We start from the raw sequence: 26,924 nt of genomic DNA, 5'->3' as shown, positions 1-26,924 counted from the left end.
CATAGTTTTTTGAGATCTTAATTAGGTTCATTATTCTCATTGGTGCCTTACGACTGAAAAATATTAAGGGCTCCGGCCACCTCTCCCTAAATCCTCTAGTTCCAATATTTTGCATTTATTATCACCTTAAATATTAGCATTATTGCTTGATAGAGCTAAAATACTTTACAACTAGATAGCTACAAGGGTCTATAGAATTTTCTAGTTATGAACTTTATTTGTGTGAAACTTGTTTTTAATTTGTGAGTCTTAATAATGTTCCTGTGTGAACTCTGTCAGGGTCAGACACAGATACAGTTATTGGTTTTAGTGATCTGACCTCTGACATAAAGACTTAGATGTTATTATTTTTTTTCTTTAAAATTTTTTTGGGTGCTTTTCTGTTGCTATTTGAGTCTTCCCATACATTCAGGTCTAACCTGAAGGGAGAGATGCATACAGAGAAACACCACATGTAATGGACTATAACAGGAATGACTTTTGGAATAGATAATAATTACTAACCTGAAAAGATTGTGTGAATTTACTATTGTAGATTAATTTTACTAGTTTTGTTGTTGTTTGTGTTTTCTCATGTTGACAGGGTTGCTTTAGACACTCTTGCTGCATTGCTAAAATCAAGTAAGTTTTTAAATACTAGAAATACTAGATACTGTATTTTCAAGTATTTTATCTACAGTGTTAAACAAAATATAGATTTAGTCTATAGTTATAAACCTGGTTTATAATAATATAATGTCAAAATTGAGTTTATCTTTTATTACAGTTGATAGATGTATCATAACTAATGTCATTTATGCTTATTGATCTACAACTTATTGAAAAATATGATGACTTTCTTTTTGTATGTTATTACTATACACATACAAGGCCCTGTTAGGAAAGCAATATGTAGATATTATGTATTTTTCTTAAAAAACTGAAGTTAACATAGCACTGAAAATGTTTATTTACTGTGAAGACTATCTTGAATAATTACTCTATGTATAACACACATGATTTTAATTTAGAACCTTCTTATTAGAAATTTTATTTCTACCATAAATTCAAATTTATAACATTAAAATGGCTACTAATGTAAATTTACAGTTTACTAAGTTAATTGACAAACTAAAGCACTATCTTCAAAATTGAAGCATTGGAATGAATGGGTCTTATTATGATATGATGCCTCTGAAGAGTAATCATAATCATCTACACTTCGTGTTTTTTTCTCACCAAGATACTCAGTAACTCTATTTTAAATAAGTTTCATTAGCACCCCTGTTTTCATTGGTTGACTAACATTTATTTAACCACAATAACATTTTAGTCCTAAAGAGCTGTATTATTGGCTTTCAGTTTTATTTTTCCCCCAAATTGTCTTTCTAGGGTAGAACAACATTTCCTTAAGTTTGAATGACCAGAGCTGTTTATTTGAATAGTAACAAATGACTAGTTGGTAAATCTGATATTTGGTAATGATTTATTAAATTTAAAAAATCACTTTAGGTATTAGTATTATATACTAGAGGCCTATTTTTAAATGCACTAGGGTATTTTGGAGCACTTTTTGGGGTGAAGGGGATAGAAATTTACTTTAAAACAAGAATTGAACTACTGGAATAACCCTGAGAGAGTATAAAGTATGTATACACAGTGCAGAAAGTAGGTACACGGTGCAGCTTAGTTAACCATCGCCGGGGCGTTGGTTAGATGCTGCAGTGTAGAGGGAAACCCAAGTTGGATTTCAAGGTGTAACTGGAAAGGGAAGACGAGACACAGGCTGATTGTAAATTAGGTGTCCTGAATGCATGAGTAACACACCCTTTAGTAAGCTGTTGTAATTATGCTCAGTTGCAGATGGCTCTGTTCACTTCTCTTTAGGGGCACTCAGCACCTGCGTTTGAGTTATGGGCAAGTTTTTTTTTATTTGAACTTTAATGAAAAGTTTCAGTATTCCTTATAAATGTAACTTAGGCTATTGGGAATTACGGTGGAGACAGAGTTTGTAACAGGAGTTACACTGATCATGTTTTTTAGAAAGATATTCATAGCTAGTAAGCTAAAGGCTTACATATTCTAACTGGTGTAAACAAAGTATGTATATTCATTTAAAATACATGAAACTATTGCCAGCCAAAATTACGGAACTGATATGGTAAATAGCCACAGCCTTAGCAAAACTAGCTCTGCTAGACACTATTAATAGAGGTTTCAAAACCCTTACATAGGACCAACCTCACCCCTTCCCCACCCTGGGAGTTTCTTCCAGCTCTCTAATGTACAAGCACACTTTCTGAGAGGGCATTAATAACGTTGATTTCACCGTCTTAAATTTTATGTTTTAGGTATGTATTAGCATAGTTGGAAACTAGTATTTCTTTGAGGCAATTAAAAGCAGCAAAACTTGGCTGTTGCATCGTCTTAATGTCCACGTCATGAGGCAGGGGGTCATTTCATAGGTAAACTTACATTAGGGAAGGGACTGGTGTTTCTTTGTAACTGAACCACCTCAGATGGGTTGGTGTTCCACTTTCTTTTGCACCCTTACAATAGGTCAACCCAGTGATGCTGGGTGGCTTAAGATGTGATAGGATTTCCCTCTGATAGCTTAATTAAATGCACCTGTTTGGTTAATAATCTTAAATATTGGCAAGTAAAAAATAATAAAATAAGTCAAGTTGCTGGATTTCTGTTAATTCTATCTCCCCAAAATTGACCATTTCCAAAAATCCCTTTAATATAGTTTCACTACATTAAAAAAACAATGATTAGAAAGCACCATCTTCTAATTACATAATGCGTCTTACATTTATTTACTAAAAAAGTTCTAAGTATTTTTAACTAAGAATTACTATGGCATGGATATTTATGTAATTATGGAGGTAATTACAGTAATTAATTTTAATGGAAACACTAAGTTTATAATAGGACCTACAATCCAATATAGTTAATCTCAGTGGAAACACAAAGTTTGTAATAGAAGTTACAATAATGGTAATGGCTTTTAACAAAATCCTGTTCTCAGATAGTAAGATAAAGGCTTATCCATTCCATTTATTGTAATCAAAGTCAGTGTATTCATAAGTTTTCAAATACATGAAAAGTTTTGTTGGTATTAACATTTAAAAGATATAGCCCTAATTGCATTAAGTATATACTGTTTTTATTAACCACAAAACAATATATGGGCAGGTTTCTGGAAAATATAATTTACCATCTGGAACTTACTTTGTTAGATAAAAATATTTAAATATATGGTTGCCATTTTTTGATAAAGTTCTTTTAAGAGTTCATTACAATATTGTGGTTATATTTTCAATTTGTTTATTCTACCACTTCCTCCTGTCACTTAAAAAATATTCTTTCTCAATTTTCTTTTGTTAAAGAAACAAATGCCAGGAGAGCTGTAGACAGAGGATATGTCCAAGTCCTTTTAACAATTTATGTAGATTGGCACCGCCATGATAATCGGCACAGAAACATGCTCATTCGGAAAGGCATTTTACAGAGTTTAAAAAGCGTAACAAACATCAAGCTGGGAAGGAAAGCCTTTATTGATGCCAATGGGATGAAGATTCTCTATAACACTTCGCAGGTGAGTTTTTTTCTGTTACTGTGATCACATATTAATATATGATTTGGTTCTTAAGAAAACTTAGTATTTCTAAAAATACCCCAAAAGTATGATAAATATATTTAAAAAAATTGAAAACCAAGAGGCATAATCATTTCTCATATGCAACCACAGACTGAGTTGGAGAAAGTGCTGAGTGCATGTATCTGCAATGTGAGATTTTTCCACATAGGTAAGAGGAAGATGTATGGATCTATCCACTGGGCAGGAAGGGGTTCCATACAGCCACGTTTTCTAAGATGCGCAGTTGGCTTTGTGTGTGTTTCCCTCATAAAGTATTTAGGGATGTTTTACAATTGGTAATGCAATTCTGTTGATTGTGGGTGTTCTTCCTTCTGGATAGAGCATTTCCCCCCCTGTTTTCTTTATTACTATTTGTAGAGCATTTTAAAATGGAGAAGGTACAAAAGTGAAACCTGGAGTTAGGGTTTCTTGTTCTGTCTGCTATTCTAAATATAGACCTTCTTGATGATATCTTCAGTGCGATTTGTTCTAGCCTCTGTAGAAACCTGTCAGCTGTGGGGAGTGGGATGTGTAGTGCAGTCCTTTGTTTTTAGTAGGCTGTAGTTATTAGAAAGAAAACTCTCCTTGAAAATTCCAGCCAGTTATCCTGATTGTGCCCACTTGATTTATACACGACTAATAATCTCTTTCTGCATGAGAGTAAAGACATAAGAACACACATTTTATGTTTACCCTTAGCTTTGTTTTTCTTATCAATCATATACACTTGTTTTTATTATTTCTAATATATGCAGCGATGGATGTTTGGTGTATGAGGAAGAGTTGGGTGACTTTGGTTATGCCACTTAACATTTCTGAGCTTTAACTTCTCATCTGTTTTGACAGACTAGATGTGAAGATTTGTAGTGAAAATTTTACAGGATGTCAAAGTGCCATTTATATGTTAGTTGTCAATAATAATAAAAATAATAGTGTTATGATATAGTTTGAAGTCCCCTATGTATCAGCCCTTCACAAGATTAATTAGATACCAGGACAGCAAATTAAACTCTTAAAACCATGATATTTAGACTTTTTTAATAATTGAACAGCCAACTTATTAGAGGCGCTATTGGTGATAACTGATAAAATTCTGAGAAAAGTTCAGCCAAATGCATGTTCCTTTTTTGCTTCTTTTTTATTATCTTACTATCTTTCTCCCTTACTTTTAAAAACTTTGTGTGCTAGACTTGCTAAATACACCTAAGTTCTTCATGGATATTACTTAATACTTTGGTGACTTTTGGTACCAAAGATGGTATTGATTTCTGCTTAGTTAAAATGTTTAAGGAAAGGTACTACTAAATTTGCCACATGAGGTTCTTACTTACAAAGAGAAACTTCTGAGTAGTTAAAGCTGCTTTATAATCATATTATGTTAAAGTATCATTTTGTGACATTTGTCTCTTGAAAATTATTAATGTATTACTTTCTGAAATAATGTAAGTGTGGTTCAGTTATTTACTAAAGGCAAATTATTTATTTTTTTCTTTTCCTATAAAACAGGAATGTTTGGCAGTCAGGACACTTGATCCTCTTGTCAACACCTCCAGTCTGATAATGAGGAAGTGTTTCCCTAAAAATCGTCTTCCACTCCCAACGATTAAAAGTTGTTTCCACTTCCAGTTGCCTGTTATTCCTGTGGCTGGACCTGTGGCTCAGCTCTACAGCTTACCCCCTGAAGGTAGGACCACAGACGCACTGCTGGCTCTTCGTGGTGGCTGGGATTGTCTGACGTTGTTGACTCTTTTCTTTGTGTGTGTCCAACTCCCCAGCAAAAGAAGTCCTTAATGAACACAATAAACTTCCACGTTATATTTTAGTTAATAAATATTTCTTTAAATATAAGAAATTGAGGGCTAGTAATTAAGGGAAGTAGTGTGGGATTTGTTACAAAAATGTAAGTGTGAACTGTGAAAAAATATAAGCATCCCATAGGAACATAACTTGATAGTTCATATGAAATTTCAGAGTAGAAGAATGTAAACATTAGATGTTTGGGCTGACATTTTTAGCTTTTTCATGAGCTTCAGTTTTTTAAAGTTAAAAACACCCCTAATCAGCAAAAAACCCCCAACCTAATCACTAAGAATGTTGTGCTTAACATAAGAAATTATCAGAATTTGGCTGTTTGCCACTTTCCATATAATACTGTAGATATGTAATAAAGGAAGTAAGAGTTTAAACTTTTTAATCTGGGGAAAAAGTAGAATTTTTAAAAAAATATCAAGGAAAATGGAAAAGAGGAAGTTGTCCAGCCTATTAATAGAATTTCTAAAGCATTTTCTTGTCACTTGATAACTTTAAAAAAAAATGAAGGTGCTTTATATTTAAAAGCCATTATTTAGAATAAATGATTGAGGAGAATTAAGTAATTATAATTAGTTTTATTCTTGATAGAGATTTATTAATGGTAGTTATCACAGAGTACACATTTATGATTTTATTTTAAAATAATTATCGAAGTACAAGTTTAGTTTGCACAAAATATTAGAATGGATTATTCAGAAACTTCCTTTAAAAGGTTTAAAAGTCTAAGACTAAGTCTGGGACTTGAGTAAGATAGCTAAGTAAAAACAATGATTTTATTCCTTCTTCTAATTCTATTTAAAGTTAAAAATATGGGAAAATCTAAAAACTACTGAATCTAAAAACTAGCATTCTCATGGAGCAAACATAGAACATGCAACAAACATTGTAGAGATATGAATAGATTAAGAAGAGTGTCAACCCTTACCCACTTTAATACGAAGTGCAGTATCTCTGACTCAAGTTGAGGTTCAGTGAACACCTAATTTGGAGGGAAATAAAAAAGCAGTTGGAATCCCTTCCTGTCTGTATCTCAGTGTGGGATTATGGGGTTTAAGAGGTGATTCTAACTGGCAGAAAGCTGGTGAGACTTGGCTGTGAGGTGGCAGGTAGTAACATTGGGAGGGAGGGAGGATGAACCTCCTTGTGTTCTTTATACAGTGTCTGGAATAATCACATGTACAGAGAAAGCTGAGTTCTAGTGCAAAAAATGACAGAGAGATGATGTTTTTTGAGGGCCTTTTTTCTGACTCATCTCCGACTGATGTAAAGATTCAATGAATTACAAAAGGGGATGTACATTGACTAACAAGCTTTTGTGACTAAGATGTAAGGGGAAGGTTCTGATAGCAACTGCATAGATACAAAGAAAATGCCATCTTTCTGTTTTCTGTAATTTTCTCACATATCAGGCTTCATAACATTTATCAAAATTTTCATTTTTTTACCTTCCTCAGGACTGTTTTTTCTTTCTTCATTTTATCCTCAACATCCATTAGATTGCATGAAACATAGTAAGTGTGCATTTAACATTGGTTGATGATTGAATTGAATTGGCTTCAATACTTATTTCCTTGAATATCAAATGCCAAAAGATAGGCAGCATCTACAGAGATTTGGAAGAAGAGTTCCGACTCAAGATTTCCGAACCCTTATTACTCGTTCTCCATATGTAAAGGTGACATATTCTTAGATATGTAATGGTATGGAAGTATATTATCTAAGTACCCTTCCTGAAGTAATTACATGAAATAATACTCCAGGCCAGTGATGAGTTAAGATGTCAAGAACACAGCAAGACATGGTAGCAGAGTAACTGTTCAGCGTTACAAATTGTTAATTATGTAGTACTAAATAGATGCTTAGGCTGGGATCTGTTAAATCTTAGGAATCCATAGATGGATTTCAGAGACTATGAATGCTACTTTGAGATTTTATGTAAATATATTTATGTTTTTTTTTCTTGGAAGGAATTCTTGAAAGGGTCTATCACTCACTGCTAAAGAAAAGCAAGGACATTTCAAAGATGCACAGAATCCTAGAGTGCTAAATATGAAGCAAGAACAAGCAAATCAGTTTTAGTAATAAGATGCCTAAGTGGATAAAATATTCCTATTAAAAAAAAGAAACTTTCAGATTCGGTTAAAAAACTAAATCTAAGTAGCTGATTCATACTGGAGGCTCTTAAAATACCTAAATGGAAAGCATGAAAGTAAACAGATTGGCAAATGTGTACCTGTTATTTCCAGTTCAAAAGAGTCGAGGAAGGCAGTATTACTACCATTCAAAATATAGATACAGAATATGTTTAAAAGAGGACAGCAAAGATTATTTTAAATAAACTAGATAGTAACAGATGTGCCTAATGCTCAAGGAAAGTTAGGAAGTTATTATGATTTTAATAATAAGCAGAAATTGGTAGAAACAATTTAGTGGGCGATTTTTAATTTACCTCTAACTTCTTGGCAAATTAAATAGAGGAGGTTCAGCCAATCGAAGTGGATGCTAAAGATAACTCCTGTCACTACATTTGAAAAATATGATTGAAATAAGTAAATATTAATTTTTAGGAAAATATGAATAGCTAAATGTACTAAAATAGTAAAAAATGTACAGGTGAACATGCAGTCAAGTTACCTTCAGTGAAGACACCAAATGCTGATGACTTTATAGATGAGCTCTCTCAACTTCCAAGAACATTTTCTGTGCTTTATTTTCCAAAGCAAAGAAAAAAGAAAAACTAGCAAGATACTGAAATAAAAACCTGGTAGAATAACCTGAAACAACCTATAGATAATTGTCACTCATGAAGATAAATATAAAAATCCTAAAATAATAGCAAATTTAACACTTTTCACATGTGTAGGGCATCTTGACAATGAAAGGATTATTTTTAAGAAGGTAAGCTTATTGTAATATTGAGATTTTAATTAGTAAGATTGAGCATTACATCAAAGGAAGGAAACCAATGATATCTTAGTAAATGCCATGAAGAGATTTAATAAAAATTATTATTAGCTACAAATAAAAGTTCTTTAGGAATCCAGAAATATTTCCCAAACAAGCTATATCATCTAACTCAGATCAATAGCTGACATCACACGTAGTAGTGAATGTTACAGGATGCTTCTCTCAACCGTCGTTAGTGAACACCGTTTTGGAAGTTCTAGTCAAATAAGTAGGATGTGGAAAGGAGAGGCTGTAGTCATTTAAAGACTGAAGGAAAACTAATTCGTGTCTGTGAAGGGTGTTAGTGTCTGTGTAGACAATACAAGCAAATCAACTATAAAACATATGTTAGGCAAATACAAGTTCAATAGATACTGTTTACAGGATAAATGAATAAAATTCAGTAGCTTTTCTGTTTGTGTGTTTTCTCATATCAACAAAAACCAGTTATAAAACATAAAGGGAAAGTAAATCACATTTATAGGAGCAAAGCAACAACAAAATTAAACCCTTGGAATATGCTTTCTAAAACCTTACAGAAAGTGCTGACTCACTCTTTTGTTATATTATACAGAGTAAAATTTATCTAATTAGCTTCCTGTTGATAAACATTTGAGTTTCCCCCTCTATTTTTGTTTTTAGTATAAAGGAGCCAAGAATATTTTGAAAACTAATGACAAGGAATGATTTGTATTCTTTGATTTTAATTATATAATTAGGCTATAATAATTATTTATTGGAAATGGTACACGAATAGATCATTAGAATAGAGAGGAAGGTCTCAGATGCCTGAAACCATATGGCATTTCATATCTTGGGTATAAGTACCAGAGAAAAATAACATAGAAAGGAAAATATTTAAAGGTTTTATTAAAAATTAAAACATATTTCGCCTCTGATGCTGAATTGCATTTCCCCTTCTCCCTATCCAGGCACTCCTCTTTCTTGTTTGCAATAGGCTTTTCTTAGTCAATTCCTTTCTTTTTTTTCCTAGCAGTTCTTTCTCCAAATGTCAATTCTTCCCTCGCTTGTCTGTGACTGACTGCTGCAACTACATTGGCATAAATAGACCCTGGCTACTATGTACAATATGAGTACTTGTTTTTTTGCTCTCTACTTCCGAACAAATTTGCATAAACTTAGTAACTATATCATTTATGATAGCCTGAGTTGTTGTTACAGAATGACTCAATATAGTACAGTAGTCATTCAAGCAACAAAAGTACTAACATACATTTTTATAGCACATGCCCTTTGCCTGGCACAGTACATATATAATTCCTTTAATGCTCACAAGAACACTGTGAGTGGGTATCTGTGTCCATTTTATAGGTGAAGAAAATGAGACACAGTTAACTGAGGTAACTTGCTCAAGGTCAAATAGCTAGTAAGTGCAGGAGTCCAGTATTTGATTTAGGTATTTTGCCTCCAGAGCCTCTTTACTACACTGCAACAAGATAGAAGGGGCAGTAGGCCTCTTCTCCACTAGGTCATCAAAGGAAGCGGGTTCTTTTTGTTTTTACCATCTCCCATGGTGCATGTATGTGTTGAAAATGGTGATGACAGAAAATTGAGAAAGAAATTTTCTTTTTGAAGTACATGACCCGGAAGTGGTATTTACCATTGTGCCTCACCTACCATTGGCCAAAAATTGGTCATATGACTGCATCTACCAGAAGGGAGGCTGGAATCTGTAACATTTAGTTAAAACTCAGAGGTGCTGTTACTGAAAGGAAAGAGCAGAGGGCAGATAGGCGAGGAGTGGGGAGGAGTTAATATTCTTTGCTAAAATAAGTCATACCGGAAATGGAAGTCAAAAAGAGTTTAAAGAAAGGGTTGTCAACAAGACAGAGGGGTACTCCCAACACTTGCCTCCCTCACAAATACCACAACAAAAAACTCCAACCAGCTATACATTGATGAAAATATCTTAGGGATAGCTCTGGACTACAGAGAAGAAACAAACATTAAAAACCCTGCCGAGCTAAAAAACTGAGGACCACCACATAGAAAAGTATGGGAAGTATTTTACCTACATCACCCTGTGCCTGTGCCCAGAGCAGCTCAGCACTGGGATCGGGGTGGGGCTGCCAGTCTCCTCAGAGGATTTTTATCTCACGAGGAAAAGGGGCACAGGAAAACCCTGGCAAGGCTCACTGCTGTGGACATTTGTAGCCTTTGCTACCACGTCTCTCAGGTCTTCAATAAAGCTGGTCCCAGCTGATGGAACTGTCCCAGCTGCTGTCTTTACTCACTGGAAGAGGAACTCTCGTTGCTGTTGCATCTCCTCTTCACTGGAGTCACTGCAGTGAGCCCCAGATACCCAGACCCTTTTTCCCCGAGAGATCTGCACACTCCTGCACCCCAGACACCAATGCCACTGCTGCAGCAAGTGCACCTGTGTCCCAGGACCCAGGTGCTGTGGTAGTTTTCATGCTCCTGAGTCCAGGCCCCCATGAACTCCTTTTATGATTAAAAACTCAACAAATTAGGTATAGAAGGAATGGTCCTCATTATAGCAACAGTGTATGTGATGGCCCCACAGCTAGCATCATACTCAGTGGTGAAAAGCTAAAAGCCTTTCTTGTAAGATCAGGAACATGACCAGAATGTCCACTTTTGCCATTTCTATTTAATGTAATTTTGAATATCCTAGTTATAGCAGTTACACTAGAAAAGGAAATAAAGGGCATCCACGTTGGACAGGAAGAAATAAATGATCTTTGTAGATGACATAGTCTTTTAGAAAACCCTAAAATCTGCACCAAAATTAGTTAAAACTAATGAATTCAGTAAAATCAGGATACAAAATCATTATACAAGTCAGTTGCATTTCTATACACTAATAATGAACTATCTGAAAGAAGTTAAGAGTGTAATCACATTTACAGTAGCACCAAAAACAATAAAATAATAAGTTTTACCATGGGGTTGAAACACTGGTACACGGAAAACTGTGAGATCGTGTTGGAAGAGATTGGAAAGCACACAAACAAGTGGAAAGAGAGCCATGTTCTTGGATAGGAGAATTAGTGTGAAAATGTTCCCACTGCCCAAGGTGATCTGCAGATTCAGTGCAATTTCTGTAAAAATCCAGTGGCTTTTTTCCCCCACAAAATGGGGTCTAATCAACAAACAGGTATAAATGACCCATGTGCATGGACAACAGAGTGGGGATTGACGGTGGAGGGGGAAGTTGGCCAGGGCAGAGGAGAGCAGTGAGGGGAAACTGGGACAACTGTAATAGAACAACAATAAAGAAAAAGAAAGAAAAATATAAAGAAATTTATAATTTGTATGAAACCACAAAAAGTTCCAAATAGCCTAGGCAATCTTGAGAAAGAAGAACAAAAAGCTGGAGGCATCACAGTTCTTGATTTCAAACTATTATAAAGCTTTAGTAATCAAAGCAGTATGGTATTCAAATACAGCAGACACATAGACCATGGAACAGAACAGAACAGAACCCAGATACAAACCCACTCATATAGTCAACTAGTTTTTGATACGGGCATCACAAACACAATAGGGAAAAGGCAATCTTCTTAATAAATGGTTTTGGGAAAACTAGATAGACACATGAAAAAGAGTGGAACTGTATCACTATTTTATACCACTCACACAATTTAACTTGAAATGGATCGAACATTTTAAAAGATCTAATACTAAAACTTCTAGAAGAAAACCTAGGAAAAAGATTCTTGACATTGGTCTTGGCAATGATTTCTTGGATAAGACACTAAAAGCACTGGCAGTAGACTAAAATAAACAAATGGGACTATTCAAACTAAAGAGATTCATTCAGCACAGCAAGGGAAACAATACAATGTTTGTAAACCACATATCAGATAAGGGGCTAATGTCCAAAATACATAAATAACTCATACAGCTGACTAGTACAAAAGCAAATAATCCAATTTAAAAATGGGCAAATGATCTGAATAGACATTTTCTCAAAGTGCACAAACATCTGATAGATATATGAAAAGGTGCTTATCATCACCAGTCAGGGAAATACAAATCAAAACAACAGTGAGATGCCACCTCACACCTGTTGGAATGGCTGCTGTGAAACAGAAGAGCAAATATTGGCAACAACGTGGAGGAAATGGAGCTCTTATAATTACTGATGGGAATGTAAATTGGTAGCGCAAATATGGAAAACAGCATGTAATTCCTTAAAAAGTTAAAAATAGACCTACTTATATGGTCCAGCAGTCACATTCCTGGGTATATATTTAAAAGAAGTCAAAATCATCTTGAAGAAGTGTCTGCCCACCCATGCTCACTGCAGCACTGTTCACAGTAGTGAAGGTCTGTAAACAACCTAAGTCCTTCGATGGATGGATGAATATAGAAACAGAGATTGTATCTGTGTCTGTGTGTCTATAGCTGTATCTATATATAAGTATATGTATGTGGTAGATATGTATGTGAACATTATTCAGCAATAAAAAATAAGGAGTTTCTGCCATTTGCAACAGCATGGGTGAATCTGGAGGGCATTATGCTGAAGTGAAATATGCCATACAGAGAAAGACAAATACTGTATGTTAGTACTTACTTATATGTGGAACCTTAAAAAAACAATAACTGATTCATAGAAACAGAACAGAATGTCGGGTGCCGGGAGCTAGGGGAGTGGTAAAAGGGGCAGCAAGGCCAAAAGGTATAAAATTTTTAGTTTTAAGATTAAATTTTGAGGTTCTGAAGAACCAGGGTTCTAAAGCATCCCTTGCTTTCCCATAGCATTTTTAAGTATGTGCCTTCATTAATGTGTATCTTTTTAAATATAATTATTTATTTACTCTCTTCTGCTTTTTAACCTCATGAGCTCCCTGAGAGCAGGGACTGTATTCACTGATCTTTTAAAAAGTCCCCAGCAGACAGCACAGTGCATGGCACATGGTAGTCGCTGACACAATAAATGGGAAGTGGATTGTAAAAGGGGTGAAATGAGTTGTTCAGATTTAGCATAAATAGAAAACATGTTTCATTCAGGCTGTTGAAACATAAGGCATTATTAAATTTTAGAAACAAAACAGTAAAAAAACTCATTCATTTTTACAGTGCTTTCCCAAATTTTAAAGCACTTTCACTGTATCTCAGGTTTTTCAACAACTGGGACAGCCTTATAGATGCTTTAAATAAGAAATGTCATTTAATTTTCCTTTGGTAATTGAAATACACATATTTGCATGTAAATAGAAACATTCTCCCTTCGGATGTGCATGTTGTAGAATGCTTACCTCTGACCTACTTACTTATAGCACATTTTGTATCACAGTGGATGACGTAGTAGATGAAAGTGATGACAATGATGATATTGATTTAGAAGCTGAAAATGAAACCGAAAATGAGGATGACCTAGATCATAATTTTAAGGTTAGTATAATTTTTTGTCTTCAGTCAACTTAGTAAATTGTATACACAGTTGTAAACAAAGAGTAGCTACATGGAAGTAGCTAATGATAGGTTAATTTGTTCTGTCCACATCTTTTTATCATGGCTGACTGTGGACAGTAAACTACTGAAAGAGAAAATAATGTTGCTTTGAATGCATCAGTCTTTGAAAAAGGCCAACGCATTCTTTCCTCACTGTGCCTGTTTTATAGGTAAATTCATCTTTCTAATATTAAGAGTTTTTATCTGTATATTAATATAAAATAATAAAGATTATATTTATATGAATTATCAATGAAGATGTAGAAAGTGAAAAAGCACTTTAAAGTACCAATTACAATAGCACCAAACCATTAATGGCTTAAGTATGTATCTTATATAATATATCTAAATATTTATATCTTGACTATCACAAAACACTGACTAAAGTAATCATAGCTGATCTGAAGAAATGGATAGATATAACCTATTTATGGATTGGGAGACTTAATACTACTTACCGGTAAATTCTTTTTTTTTTTTCCCCCAAAGTGGAGAGCCACCCTTATAAGGCTGCATTTTCAAAAAGTAATATTGAATGTTGGTCTAGTATGACTGGAGGAAATAATGCCTCTGTAAGTGTTTTGTTATTTTGAAAGCATTGTCTACTTTATTAGGTGTTAATCAAGAAAATTATATATTTTTGATTCATCAATGCATTATTTAAGATACATGAAATTACATATTCATGTAATAATAATTACACAATAATGATACAATAATTAAGATGATACTCTTTAAGTAAAGACAGTCTTTATTATTTATGGCGGGGGGGGATCATTTTATTGGTTATACAAAGAATAGCTAAATTCCTGAATATGAAATAAGAGAAATACATAGTATGTTTTTCCTTTTAAATTACTTATTAATGGGAAGTGTGTAAATATAGTTAGGTACATGTATATAAAAGAATTTTAAAGATTGAAGCATGGTAGAACAAAGTAGAGAAATAAATAACTGTGGTAGTAAGATAAATGCAAAATTAAAAACCAATACCAACGGAAATTATTAAGTGGTATAATTATCTTTCTTTAGCCACCAGTGAAGGAGGTAATGAGTTGGCATTTGTGTGAGGCCAGGGTTGTTGAGGGCCCTAGAGAGCAGCTTGGGTAGCAGGTAAACCGACGCTCATCTTACTTTAATTAGCTCCTTGAACAGATAGAGGCCACGTTGCTCCTGGACACCTAACTCTCTTTCTCTGAGGTCATACTTCTCCTTTAAGCTTACCTCCTTCTTTCCCAAAGGGTCATGGAGCTCATTTCTGGCTGTGGTTCCATCCCTTTTCTTTTCCCTGAAAAACAGAGTGAATGGTGCCACTGAGCTTGTCTAAGGGCACTTTACTGACCTTGAAATATAAGAGTGTGTGGTAATCATTAGCCTCTCTTGCGGCAGTGCATTCATTATGTTGACTAACAGTGGATGCTCTGGTGTCTCTGCTCTGATGTCCTGGCTCCTCTGTCTGCAGGCTGTGTAATTTTGAGCAAGCCACTTAACCTCTCTCTACCTGTTTCCCCCTCAGTTAAATGGAGGTAATGATGCTATTACTTCATAGTGTTCTTATGCACATCAAATTAGATAATATATTTAAAATCTTTAGCATAGTGCTTCATGTATTTTTATTGCTCAGTATATGTTAGTTATTTTGATCATCATCACCACCATATACTTATGTTTTTCAATTTAGTTTTCTTAAGTTTTCCTTTAATATGAGCAAAATGATGACAGGGAGATTGGGGGAATATACTTTAGTCTTGATCTTTACACTAGTTTTTCTATCTTGAGGAGCTCAAATACCTGTTATTATTAGAATAACCTTTGACAAAAACAAAACAACCAAAACAATAACACAACAACCCAAAAATACAATCAAATTTTAATTTATGCTAAAAGTAATAGACCCTTTATTCAGTGATTATTCTGTAATTACATGTAATTAATAATTTGGAAATCTTTAAATCTAAAATGTAGCCTGTAATTTTTTATATGTTTTAACTGGTGACATGCCATTTTTTACATTTCAGAATGATGATATTGAAACAGATATTAACAAACTAAAGCCTCAGCAAGAACCAGGACGAAAGATAGAAGAACTTAAAATGTATGAACACCTTTTCCCTGAGCTTGTTGATGATTTTCAGGTATAAATATAGAAAATTCAGCATCTTAACTGATTTTAAGAAAACATTTTTTTCCTCCCGTAGGTGCGTAATCAGTGTTTTCATTTGTCCAAAATGAAAGTAGTGGTGCTTTTCTGAGTGACATTGGACAATTACATCAACATTCGGAGTATAAATTGCTTATCTGTAAAATGAGGGAAGTAGCTCATTTAATGGACACAGGGTTTTACTCCTTAAAAAATTAATCTTGCCCTGGCCATTGTGGCTCAGTTGGTTGGAGCATTGTCCTGTAACCAAAATATTGTAGGTTTGGTTCCTGGTCAGGGCACATACCTAGGTTGCGGGTTCGATCCCTGGTTTCAGGGTGTGTGAGAGGCGACCAATTGACGCTTCTCTTTCACACTGATGTGTCTCTCTATCCCTTCCTCTTTCCATAAAAGCATTGAAAATAATGTCCTTGGGTGAGGATAAAAATAAAAATAACAAAAAATTAAATAACAGTTCTTTAAAAATGACAATTCAAAATCTCATTTTGAAGTCGTCTTTGTATCAGTTGCATTCAACTAAGGGTAAATGAGAGAGCTAAGAGACAGAATATTTTAAATTTAAAATATGTGTAGTCTATGTATGTTGAATTTTTTTTCCCCAGAAAGTGATTGTAGAATTGTGGAATGTCTGGGAGAGAGGAAGGCAACTTGAAATTTTTAAATCTAAGTTGGTTCATAGGCAGAGTGACTTCTTGTTAAAATTTCTTACCCTCATGTATTTACTGGAAACAATTATTCAGGCTGGATTAGACAGCAAGTAAAGCTGATTAATTGATGGCAATGAGTAGGTCTAGTGCCTTATTCTCACTGTGCTCACTTGGCAGTGGGTCCTTGAAAAACGCTGAAACTGTTTAGGATCTTAAACTGTGAAATAAAGGGTTTGAAGCAAACCCCATGCCCTTAAGTTCCATAGATTGATACTTAGTTCCCAGTTGTTGAAATAAAAAGACTTTTATGTGAGGTCATATGGAAGAAATAAAAAAAGAGAAATACTTGCTAGCTAATGTTTACATTCCACAGTTATAATCATTCAGGTTTCTCCTTGGAACTCATGAGCTTTGGCTGCAGTGCAAGGAACAGCAAGGTGCCCTCCTTCCCCCTTCCCTGGTGTCTTTGTGGCCCCCCAGCCCCCTAGACTTGGTGTATGGGAAGGTACTGGGAAATCAAGGGTACTGGAAGGAACACAGGGATGAAAGAGAGTGTATTTGTCAAAAAAAGAGAGAGGAAAGGAGGTAGGAAGAGGCATTTGGAAAAGGACACAGGATGATTTTCTTACAGTCAGCCTACAGGAAGTATCTGGCTGCTGTTTTAACCCTTTTCTGACCAGGTGAGAGCCACTTGAAAGTAAAACCACAGTGATGGCAAACACTGCTAACCCAAAGCAGAAAAACATGGTGGAAGGGATTTGGGGAAGAAATTGATTATTATGTGAAGAAGTCACCTACTTTCTTCTCTGTGTGCATATGAGACCTATGTAATGTGATTAAAAATTGTAGGGTTAGAGAGGAGTAGTTTTTTAGTGGGTGTGAAAGCCAGGATTTTGATTCTTATCCTTTCACAAGACAGTCTTTTTTGCTTGTAGGCTACAATGATGAAGTCTTCTTGTATGTCTGCCTATTAGTTATCAGCTAGAGTAGGTTACGCTTGGTGGTTTCTTGCTTGGTACCTATCAACAGCTTGCCAACTTGCCCTTTGTTTTGGCTGCGCCTGGAGCAGGCTCTTACTTTGGTCTAACTTGGTGTGTTCAGAGCTAGATGGTAAAGACAGGTCTGTCTCAGTGAGAGACCTCTGGAAAATCTTATTCCCAAAGTGTCCTCCTTTTTATTGTGTTTAAGCAAAAGAAACTGCTTCAATATTTCAGGTAGTACGTAGTTATTAATACATTCTCTACTTTGCCATGAAGTTTTATGTGAATAGTTAGCTCTATTTCTATAGCATGGTTAGAGGAAATAACGCATTATCTTTTATTTACATAACTGGAAAGTCACTTCCAAAGTAGTTGTGTTGACACTTGACTATCTGAGTTTTAGGTGTTAGAGGAATGCACTGTTCAAATACTTTAGTATGTAGTTTTTAAACATTTTATTTGTTGATTTTAGAGAGAGGAAGGAGCAGGAGAGAGAGAGAGAGAGAGAGAAACATCGATTTGTTCCACTTATTTATGCATTCATTGGTTGGTTTTTCTGTGTGTGCTGATCAGGGATCAGACCCATGACCTTGGTGTATCAGGTCAACACTCTGACCCACCGAGTGATGTGGCCAGGGCCTCTAGCCTCTGTTTTTTTGAAGTCTGTGTTAGAACTACATATAAGTAATACTTAAGTAATATACTTTTGAGAATTACAAATATTGGTTGGTACCAAATAGGAAGTGTTGGAAAGAATTTTTTTTCAGCCATCATTATACCAAATATTTGCAGGTCATGAGATGGTAACCATTAATGCAATTGATATTATGACATTTTACACTTTGATTTGTATGCCATTTTCGACATCAGCCAATGAAGCTTAAAATTACTTGATATATAGGTATGTTTGAATCCTGAGCACCATGCACTTTGTTTCCCAATGTGTTAAATCTGTTATTCAATGGCCAGGTGGGAGCAAAAAGAATGCACTTGAAGGTAACATGTGGAATTATTAAAGTAATTATCAACATACTTTTTAAGGGAAACTTGCATGCTTTGAAAACTATGATTATTTATTGATAATGACAATTACAGTTTCATTTCCTTTTTTAAAAAACATTTATTTTTAGAGAGAGGGGAAGGGAGGGAGAAAGAGAGAGAAACATCAATGTGTGGTTGCCTCTCAAGCAACCCCTGCTGGGGACCTGGCCCCCAACCCAGGCATGTGCCCTGACTGGGAATTGAACCAGCGACCCTTTGCTTCACAGGCCAGCACTCAATCTACTGAGCCACAGCAGCCAGGGCTGCTTTTGTTTCTTGATGGCACAATATGGAAAGTGTGAAAATTCTGTGTTTTGACAGCTCTTTTTTTTTTTTTTAAATCTGTTACAGCACACTTACTGAAATTTACCATATGGACTTTTATTATTTTTATTTTTCTCTCTTTTTTCCTTTTTAATTTGGTTTTAAATTTTTATTCAAGTTATATATATGTGGTCAGAGTTTTAAGAGTCGAATAGTTTCCAGAGTTTAATCAGGAAAACTATTATCCCCTTCTACCTGCTATTTTCTAAATCACTTTTAGCATGTTTTAGAAGTTAATCTCCATATTTCTAAATGATATTCTTAGTGCCATGTCTTGATTTTTTTCAGCTTTTGTTCTTTTTCTTAAATTTTATTATTTTATTTTGTAATGTTATCATTTTAAGATAGGCATGTAGTACTTTTCAGCCTTTTTTTTCAGTATTTGCATTTTTAAGTGATAAATTTTATTCTAATTACTGTTTTAGCTGTATCATATAAGTTTTGATTTTTAGTATTTTTATTGTATTTTGTTTTGAAAATTGATTTACATTATGATTTTTTCCTTTGATTCACTGGTAGTGTCAAAGCTGGCTTTAAATTTTTAATTTATTTCTAGCACATTGTTACAGGATAAGAGGACAAAAATTCTTTATTCGTATAATCCTTTGACATTTTTGAGCCTTATTTTATGGTTTTAAATATGTCAAGTTTTGTTATTATTTCTTTTGTTCTTGAAAGAGTTCTTTGCTTGTTGGGTATGGCTGTATATTCGCCTTTAGGGAAAGATTGTTAATTGTGTTGGTAACTTCTTTTCTGTTTTTATGGATTTGTATTCCTGCAATATCAGTTACTGTGTAGGTCTTTCAATTTTTGTTATATATTTTTTGAGGTTTATTACTTATTGTGTATAAATGTAAATTAATTTCCTTTTGAACTTTTTATTTTTATTAAGTTAACTGCCTTTATCTCTAAGACTTTAAGGCAAAAAGTTTTTAAAAATATATTAGTGTAGTTACATTAATTTGCCTATATCCCTGGTATCTTTTAAAATCTTTTTACTTTCAACTTTTTGATATCCTTAGGTGTGTATCTTTAAACAGCATATAATTGAATTAAAAAATCAAGTTGAGTCTTTGCTATTAACTGGGGCATATTGTGTACATAACGTTATTCTTATATTTGGATTTATGTTTATTATCGTATTTTGTATTTTCACTTGTTTTTCTCTATGTTTTTGTCCCTTTTCCTTGCCTTCATCTGGATTATTTTTTTTCTTGTTTCACCATAAGTTTGAAAGCTATACAGTCTTGAAATTATTTATTTTAAACAAATTAAGGTATAATTTATGTATAATAAACTGTATTCATTTAAAGTGTAAGTTTGAGTATTTACATTTATGCAAAAATTTTAGTTACTGTTTATGAAACATTTACTAAATTCTGAAGTTAATCATGGCCTTCTTTTCCTCTTTCTCTTACTTAGAAAAGGAAACTTAGAGTTCTTGAACTATAGTCACCTCCCCAAACAACTTAGAACTGTAGCTTTTAAAAACATCAGGATGGTGCTTTGTGTTTTACATTCACTTTTTAAGATTTACCCACATTTTTACGATTTTTCTATTTTTCATTTATTCATGTTTCTCATACCTTCTTTCTGTGTGAATTACTTCCCTTCTGTCTGAAATGTGTTTTTTAGTGTTTGTCTCTCTTTTTGTCTTTTAGTTTGAAAGTGTCTTTGTTTTGTACTAATTTTTGAAACTTAGTCTCATTTTTTTCTGGCTTATTAAAGTCAATTTTATTGAAGTATAATTTATATGTGATAAATTATATACATTTAAGGTCAACAAGTTGTGACAAATTTATACAACTGTGTAACTGTCAACCCAGTTAAGGTGCAGAATTATTTCTGTCACCCCAGAAAGTCTCCCTAGGTCCCTTATATTCAACCATCTCACTTCCTGCCCAGGTACATACTGATCTGCTCTCTGTCACTCCCGGTTAATTTTGCCTGTTCGAGAACTTCTTATCACTGGAATCACATAGTGTGTGCTCTTTTATGTAAGGCTTTTTACGTTTAACATGTGTTTTCAAGTTTCACCCACATTATTACACAAGTGATTTTGTTCTTTATTGCTGAATAGTATTTCATTGTATGAATACGCCACAATTTCTATATCCATTCTCTTATTGATGAGTAATGGAATGCCAGCCATTTTGGGCTATTATGAATAAAATTTATACTACTCTCAGTATATAAAGCTTTTTTTATGGAAATATTCATTTCTACTGGGTAAATAAATACCTACAAATGAAAATGTTCGGTAGTAGATATGATAAGTGTATGTTTTAACTTTAGAAGAAATTTTTTCTGGTGACTTTTAAGATTTTTTTTTTTTAGCTTCAACGCTATGCATTTTCCCCAGTAGTGTTGACCAAGTGTGGGTATTCTGTTTTTAACTCTTGTTTGGAATTCATTGTCTTTTGGAATCTGTGAGTTGTTTTCCCATAGGATATGGAAAAACTCTTCTCAAAACCCTCAAAATAAAAACCAAAATTCTTACAATAGCCTGCAAAGCCCTTCAATACCTGGCTCTTTTTTACCTTTTGAAATCATCTTGCTCACTGTGCTCAGTTATGCCAAGCTCCTTGACTTTGAACACACCAGGCTTTGCCCACTCTGGGTCCTGTGCACTGTCTTTGCTTGTATTTCATTTTGGTCAGGTTTTCCCCATCACGGCATTTAAAATTGTGACCCAGCACTCCTCCCCTGGCACCCCCAACTGATAGTGTTGCTCCTCCCCCCCTTTTGCTAAAACCCTTACCCTTTCGATAGTCCATAAAATATATTTATATCATGTTTATTACTTGTTGTATTGGCAGTTTCCTCCCCTCCTTCCTTAGAAGAATATAAACTGCACAAGGGAAGAGTTGTTTTGTGTTTTTTAAGTGACAAGTTTTTAAGTTCCTGAAACAGTGCTTGGCACAAAACAGGCACTTGTAGATACTTGTTGAATTAGTGCATAACAATTTGGTTGTGATTTCTTTAAGAGGATTTTGGATAATTTTAATGTCTCTCTTTCCCCTTTCTAAAGTTTTCCATATTTTTGTTGTATATAGGCACCATTTTTATAAGAAAAAAATAAGTGTAATGAATTTTGTTGTGGTTAAATACAGGGAGGAGCAGAAGGAAGCTTACAGTTATGAGAATGTGTAACACAGAGTTTATTCTTCCTATTTATTAATTACTGTATTAGTTTTCATATAAACAACTGTAAAACTGATTTTGCCTTACCCTGTACTGTGTCTTTTGTTAGCGAGATTAAGGTATACTGTTTTATTCATCTTTAAAATGTTTAAATGTTAGGTTTCTAAAGCAGCATATAAAATGAATATGGTCTTGGTTTTGTTAATACATTGTAATATTTACAGGTAGAAGTTTAAACATATTTTTTTATTTTCAAAGGACTATGACTTAATCTCCAAAGAACCAAAGCCTTTAATATTTGAGGGGAAAGCGCGTGGTCCTATTGTTGTCCCTACAGCAGGAGAGGAAGCAACCGGGAACTCGGGCAGTTTACGAAAAGGAGTCGCAATGAAGGCAAAAGTGTCTCCCAAAGGGGATGAAGGTGATAAGAAACCTGCCTTTTTGGATCTGGCAAAAGAAGACATGCACGATAATGACAGAACATTACAACAGCAGCTAGGTGATCAAAATAGAACTATTTCATCTGTCCATGGCTTCAACAGTGATATTGTGAAGGCCTTGGACCGAATTACATTGCAGAATATTCCTTCTCAAACAGCTCCAGGTTGTACCGCAGGAGTGAAGAAGGACTACAGCCTCCCTCTCACTGTCGTCACGTGCCCGAAAGTATGTCCGCACGTGGCTGCTTGTGGAAATGTTCTGTTTGAGGGGAGAACAGTTCAGCTAGGGAAGCTTTGCTGTACGGGAGTCGAAACTGAGGATGATGAAGACAGTGAGTCTGCTTCATCCGTGGAACAAGCATCAATTGAAGTCTCCGATGGACCAACGCTCCACGACTCAGATCTCTATATCGAGGTTGTGAAAAATACAAAGTCTGTCCCAGAATATTCAGAGGTTGCTTATCCTGATTATTTTGGTCACATTCCACCTCCATTCAAAGAGCCTATTTTAGAAAGGCCTTATGGTGTACAGAGGTGAGTGGCAGATTCCTTCTTCCTTCTAAGTAAGACCATTGTTAAAGTAAGAGCTGTGCTTAAAAAAAAACTAGGTATTTAGGAAGAAAATTACTTTGAATTTAAGTTATTGTAATTTTTATCCAACTTTGGCAGTTTTACATTGTTTGAAATTGTCCTTATAGGTTTACTTTGTTTATTTTCTAAGTTCCTTACTTATTCAAATGTAGCCAGCATAATAAACCTGACCATATCTTGGGATCATATATAGCATAGCATCAGGACAGGGGACTGACTTTGCTGGGACAATTTAGAAATTAAAAAAAAATTTTATTGTTGTTCAAGTATAGTTGTCTCCATTTCTCCCCCACTATTCCCCCCCGCCCCACCCATCCCCACCCTCTAGAAATTTTTATTTTTAAAAATATTTTATTTATTTATTTTTAGGGAGAGGGGAAGGGAGGGGAGAGGAGAGGGTGAGAAACATCATTGTGAGAGAGAAACATCCATCGGCTGCCTCTTATACACGCCCTAACTGGAGACCAAACCTGCATCCAGGCATGTGCCCTGACTGGGAGTCAAACTAACACCCCTTTTGCTTTGTGGGAGATGCCCAGGCAACTGAGCCACACGGGTCAGAGTGAAATTTTTTTTTTAAAAGATTTTATTTATTTATTTTTAGAGAGGGAAGGGAGGGGGAGAGAGAGAGAAACATCAATGTGCGGTTGCTGGGGGTTATGGCCTGCAACCCAGGCATGTACCCTGGCTGGGAATCGAACCTGCGACACTTTGGTTCTCAGCCCATGCTCAATCCACTGAGCTATGCCAGCCAGGGCTTAGAGTGAAATTTTTTAAATAAAAAATTTAGAAACTTTAGAGTGAATCTGAAAATAATTAAAAACAAATTAATTAGTAACCTTTGAATAAATGTTACATTAGTAATATGTTAATTTAATAATTTGATTATCTTTTTAACTTGATTTACATGTATGATTTAAAAATAGCAGTATGGACAGTGTTACTTTGCTGTGAAATTTGAAATTGGAAATATACAATATAAAAATTTGGAATTTATAAAAATGGTAACTAGTTACTGAATCTTGCGAATCAATTTTGGAAATGATAGTATTAACTATTGCCAACTAGTGAACATTTGGCATATAAATACATTTTTGGTGTGACTTGACTATTTTCAGTGATTATGGTTAAGATTTTGTGATAGTGGCTTACCAGCACCTAAAAACATTTATATGCTCTTATTATGAGCATGATAGGTAATGATAAAAGAAGACATTATTTTGGGTATTTGGTTCTCTGTAAACTATAAGCACTTTTAAGGCAATAACTGTATCTTTCTTTTTATCTTTAGCATGTGGTATAATCAGTCATTTTTACTTGGCACCTTAGTATATGTTTAATGCTACCAGTTGGCTCCTTGACTCACAGGTGTGGAATCACATACAAGATAGTGTCAGGATGGGGGACTGACTTTGCTGGGAAAGGTGTGGGAGGGGGCTCGTTCCTTGGCATCTGCTGGTTGTATCACAGACTGCACCATCCAGAGGCAGCTGGCCTCTTAGAGTGCTGGAATGGCCTTCAAAAGGCATAGGTGAAGCTGCAACTCAGAGGAAATTATCTGCAAGGATGTGTTACATGCACTGCATGAGAAACTTCCACATGGTTATTTATCCTCAATAGAAAAAATGGGGCTAGGAACCAGGAGGTGGTAACAGAAATAGTCCTACTTAATATAGCATGCCGTGTCCCAGTGGGGGACTTTGTGCTTTCTGGTCCTGTACCTCTGGGCTCTGCAGGATTAGAAGTCCTGGTCATCAGAGTGAGTACAGTCTTTTCAAGGGGTACATAGCAAGGCTACAATTTAACTGCAGACTGTGCTTGTCAACGGTTTACTTTAAACTCTTGTATCTGGCAGGCAGGAATAGTTGCTCGTAGCCTTCAGCCATCATACCTTTGGGACCTATAGTAGCATTCATGCTGAGGCCATTGGCTGACCACGATGGGGTCACTAGAGTGGAACCATTCTTGACCCATGCAGGGGTCTGCTAATAGGCAGTCTTTTCTCTGAGGTTGAGGCTTTTGCAGAGCTGCTCTGCAGTCTGTGGCTCTTCCTGCTCAGTGTGCTTCCCTTTCCCAGGTGTCACACCTGCTTTATGGACAGCCTTGAAGGCCCTCCTCACCTACTGCTAATGTCTTTCTCCTTTGTTCTGTACACATGTCCCCCAATAGATCTCTTGCATGTCTGATTGTGTCTTGGCATTTGCGTTTTGAAGGACCTTAACTGATGCTTCTGGAGGGAGCCAGGATCAGTTGGTGACTTGAGTTTTCTTCTTCTTAGTGTCACCTCTAAGGCTCTCTACCTCCTCAGAGTCAAAGGTGTGTCATGTTGACCACAGAAAGCACTTCTTTATTTTATTTACTTATTATTATTTTTTAATTAAAGATAGACATTTTAAAAAATTGATTTTTAGAAGGAGAGAAAGGAAGTTGGGGAGAGAGAGAAGAGAGAAACGTCAACTGATTCTTGTGTGTCCCCTGACCAGGAATCAACCCAAAACCTTGGGGTACCAGAACAACACTCTAACCAGCTGATCTACTTGGCCAGGACATTAGGTGTTCTTCAAGGTCTCAGAAAAAGTTTCCTTATTACATTGCTTCAGTCTGAAAATTTGGTTTCTTCTTACTACCCTGTGATAACTGAGATAAGATTAGAAGGGAGGAGAACTGTGAAATAGACTGTTAGGATTGTGTAAGTCTCTGATTCTCAGCCTTGAGTTCAGCTAACTGTGATCCTTCTTGTTTCTCTTTGTGGACTGCGTGCTATGAAAGCTTTTCTCAGTCAAGTATTTCCTTTTCTCCTTTCCTCCCTCCCTCCCTTCTTTTCCTCCCTCCCTCCTTTCTCTCCTTCTGCCTTCCCTCAGCTGCTTCTGATGTTGGGCTTTGTCCCTGCTTGGCTGGGTCTTTTAGAGAATAGCTTTCCACCCAGGTCCCAAGCTCTGCTTGCTCTTTCCCCAGGACTGGGCTTATCCTGACAGTGGAGGAATGTTTACAGTCTGGGAAATACTGTGGCTCTTCTGCAACCCTCTCCTCTCTTACAGTATTTACGATGAATTCTTTCACTCATCCCTGAAACATGGACCTTGTCATCACTCTACAGGTCTAATCTACAGATTAGAGTTTGACCTCTTCAGTATATTGGGCCACCTGTAGGACATTTTCCTGAAGTAGCTGATTTTTTTTACTGCCTCTGTACAAAGCATAATGTACTCCTGAGTTTGTTGATTATTTAAACCAAAACTTTAAGGTATATTTTTGATATAAACAGCATGATGAAAGATCAAAAGGTCAGTGGGAGCTGGTTTGTATGTTTTGCAGGTAGGTGTGTTGGTGTGCAAGTTAAGTGCAAAGGAGATGGAGCTCAAGGAAATTAAACGCACTGACATCCTATAATCATGGTGGTTCTATAAGATTTTAATGGAGCTGAAGTAGTCCTATTGCCTAGTGATGTCATAGCAATAATACTGTTGTAGCACCATGCATTATTTACGGGTTTGTTGCGATGCTGGTTTAAACATCTTCATTACTGCACTGCATGTACCATTATAGTAGTAGGCTGCACCATCTCGGTTTGTGTGTGTGCTCTCTGCTGTTTGCACAGTGATGAAATCGCCCAGTGATGCATCTGTCATTAAGCAACACGTGAATGTAGTGCTTGTGTATATGTGGCTGTACCATACTGTCTATAAAGACTGTCTTCTGTGGATCCTCAGAGGACACGTATGTAATGAACACCATTTTTCACAGTATCTTCATGGTCAACATAACAGTGAG

At 35.3% G+C, this 26,924-nt stretch overlaps 1 protein-coding gene across 8 annotated transcripts in view; it reads left to right on the top strand.

Annotated features, from left to right (window-relative positions):
* The window catches only part of AGTPBP1 (ATP/GTP binding carboxypeptidase 1), a 128,808-nt gene that overhangs the window by 52,072 nt on the left and 49,812 nt on the right, over positions 1-26,924 (top strand). For 7 of the 8 annotated variants that reach the window (XM_045840558.1, XM_045840562.1, XM_045840561.1 and 4 more), the window contains 7 exons: positions 584-621; positions 3,372-3,580; positions 5,129-5,306; positions 6,889-6,945; positions 13,668-13,765; positions 15,844-15,960; positions 22,381-23,096. In XM_045840558.1, the coding sequence (XP_045696514.1) occupies positions 584-621; positions 3,372-3,580; positions 5,129-5,306; positions 6,889-6,945; positions 13,668-13,765; positions 15,844-15,960; positions 22,381-23,096 (1,413 nt within the window). The remainder of the gene's footprint in view (positions 1-583; positions 622-3,371; positions 3,581-5,128; positions 5,307-6,888; positions 6,946-13,667; positions 13,766-15,843; positions 15,961-22,380; positions 23,097-26,924) is intronic. The other variant, XM_045840564.1, reaches the window with a different exon arrangement.

Source organism: Phyllostomus hastatus, unplaced genomic scaffold (assembly GCF_019186645.2).
Source record: "Phyllostomus hastatus isolate PE091 unplaced genomic scaffold, TTU_PhHast_1.1 phas_contig_34, whole genome shotgun sequence".
Lineage (NCBI taxonomy): Eukaryota > Metazoa > Chordata > Mammalia > Chiroptera > Phyllostomidae > Phyllostomus > Phyllostomus hastatus.
The sequence above is the reverse complement of the archived record's forward strand: the minus strand, read 5'-3'. Positions and strand labels throughout refer to the sequence as shown.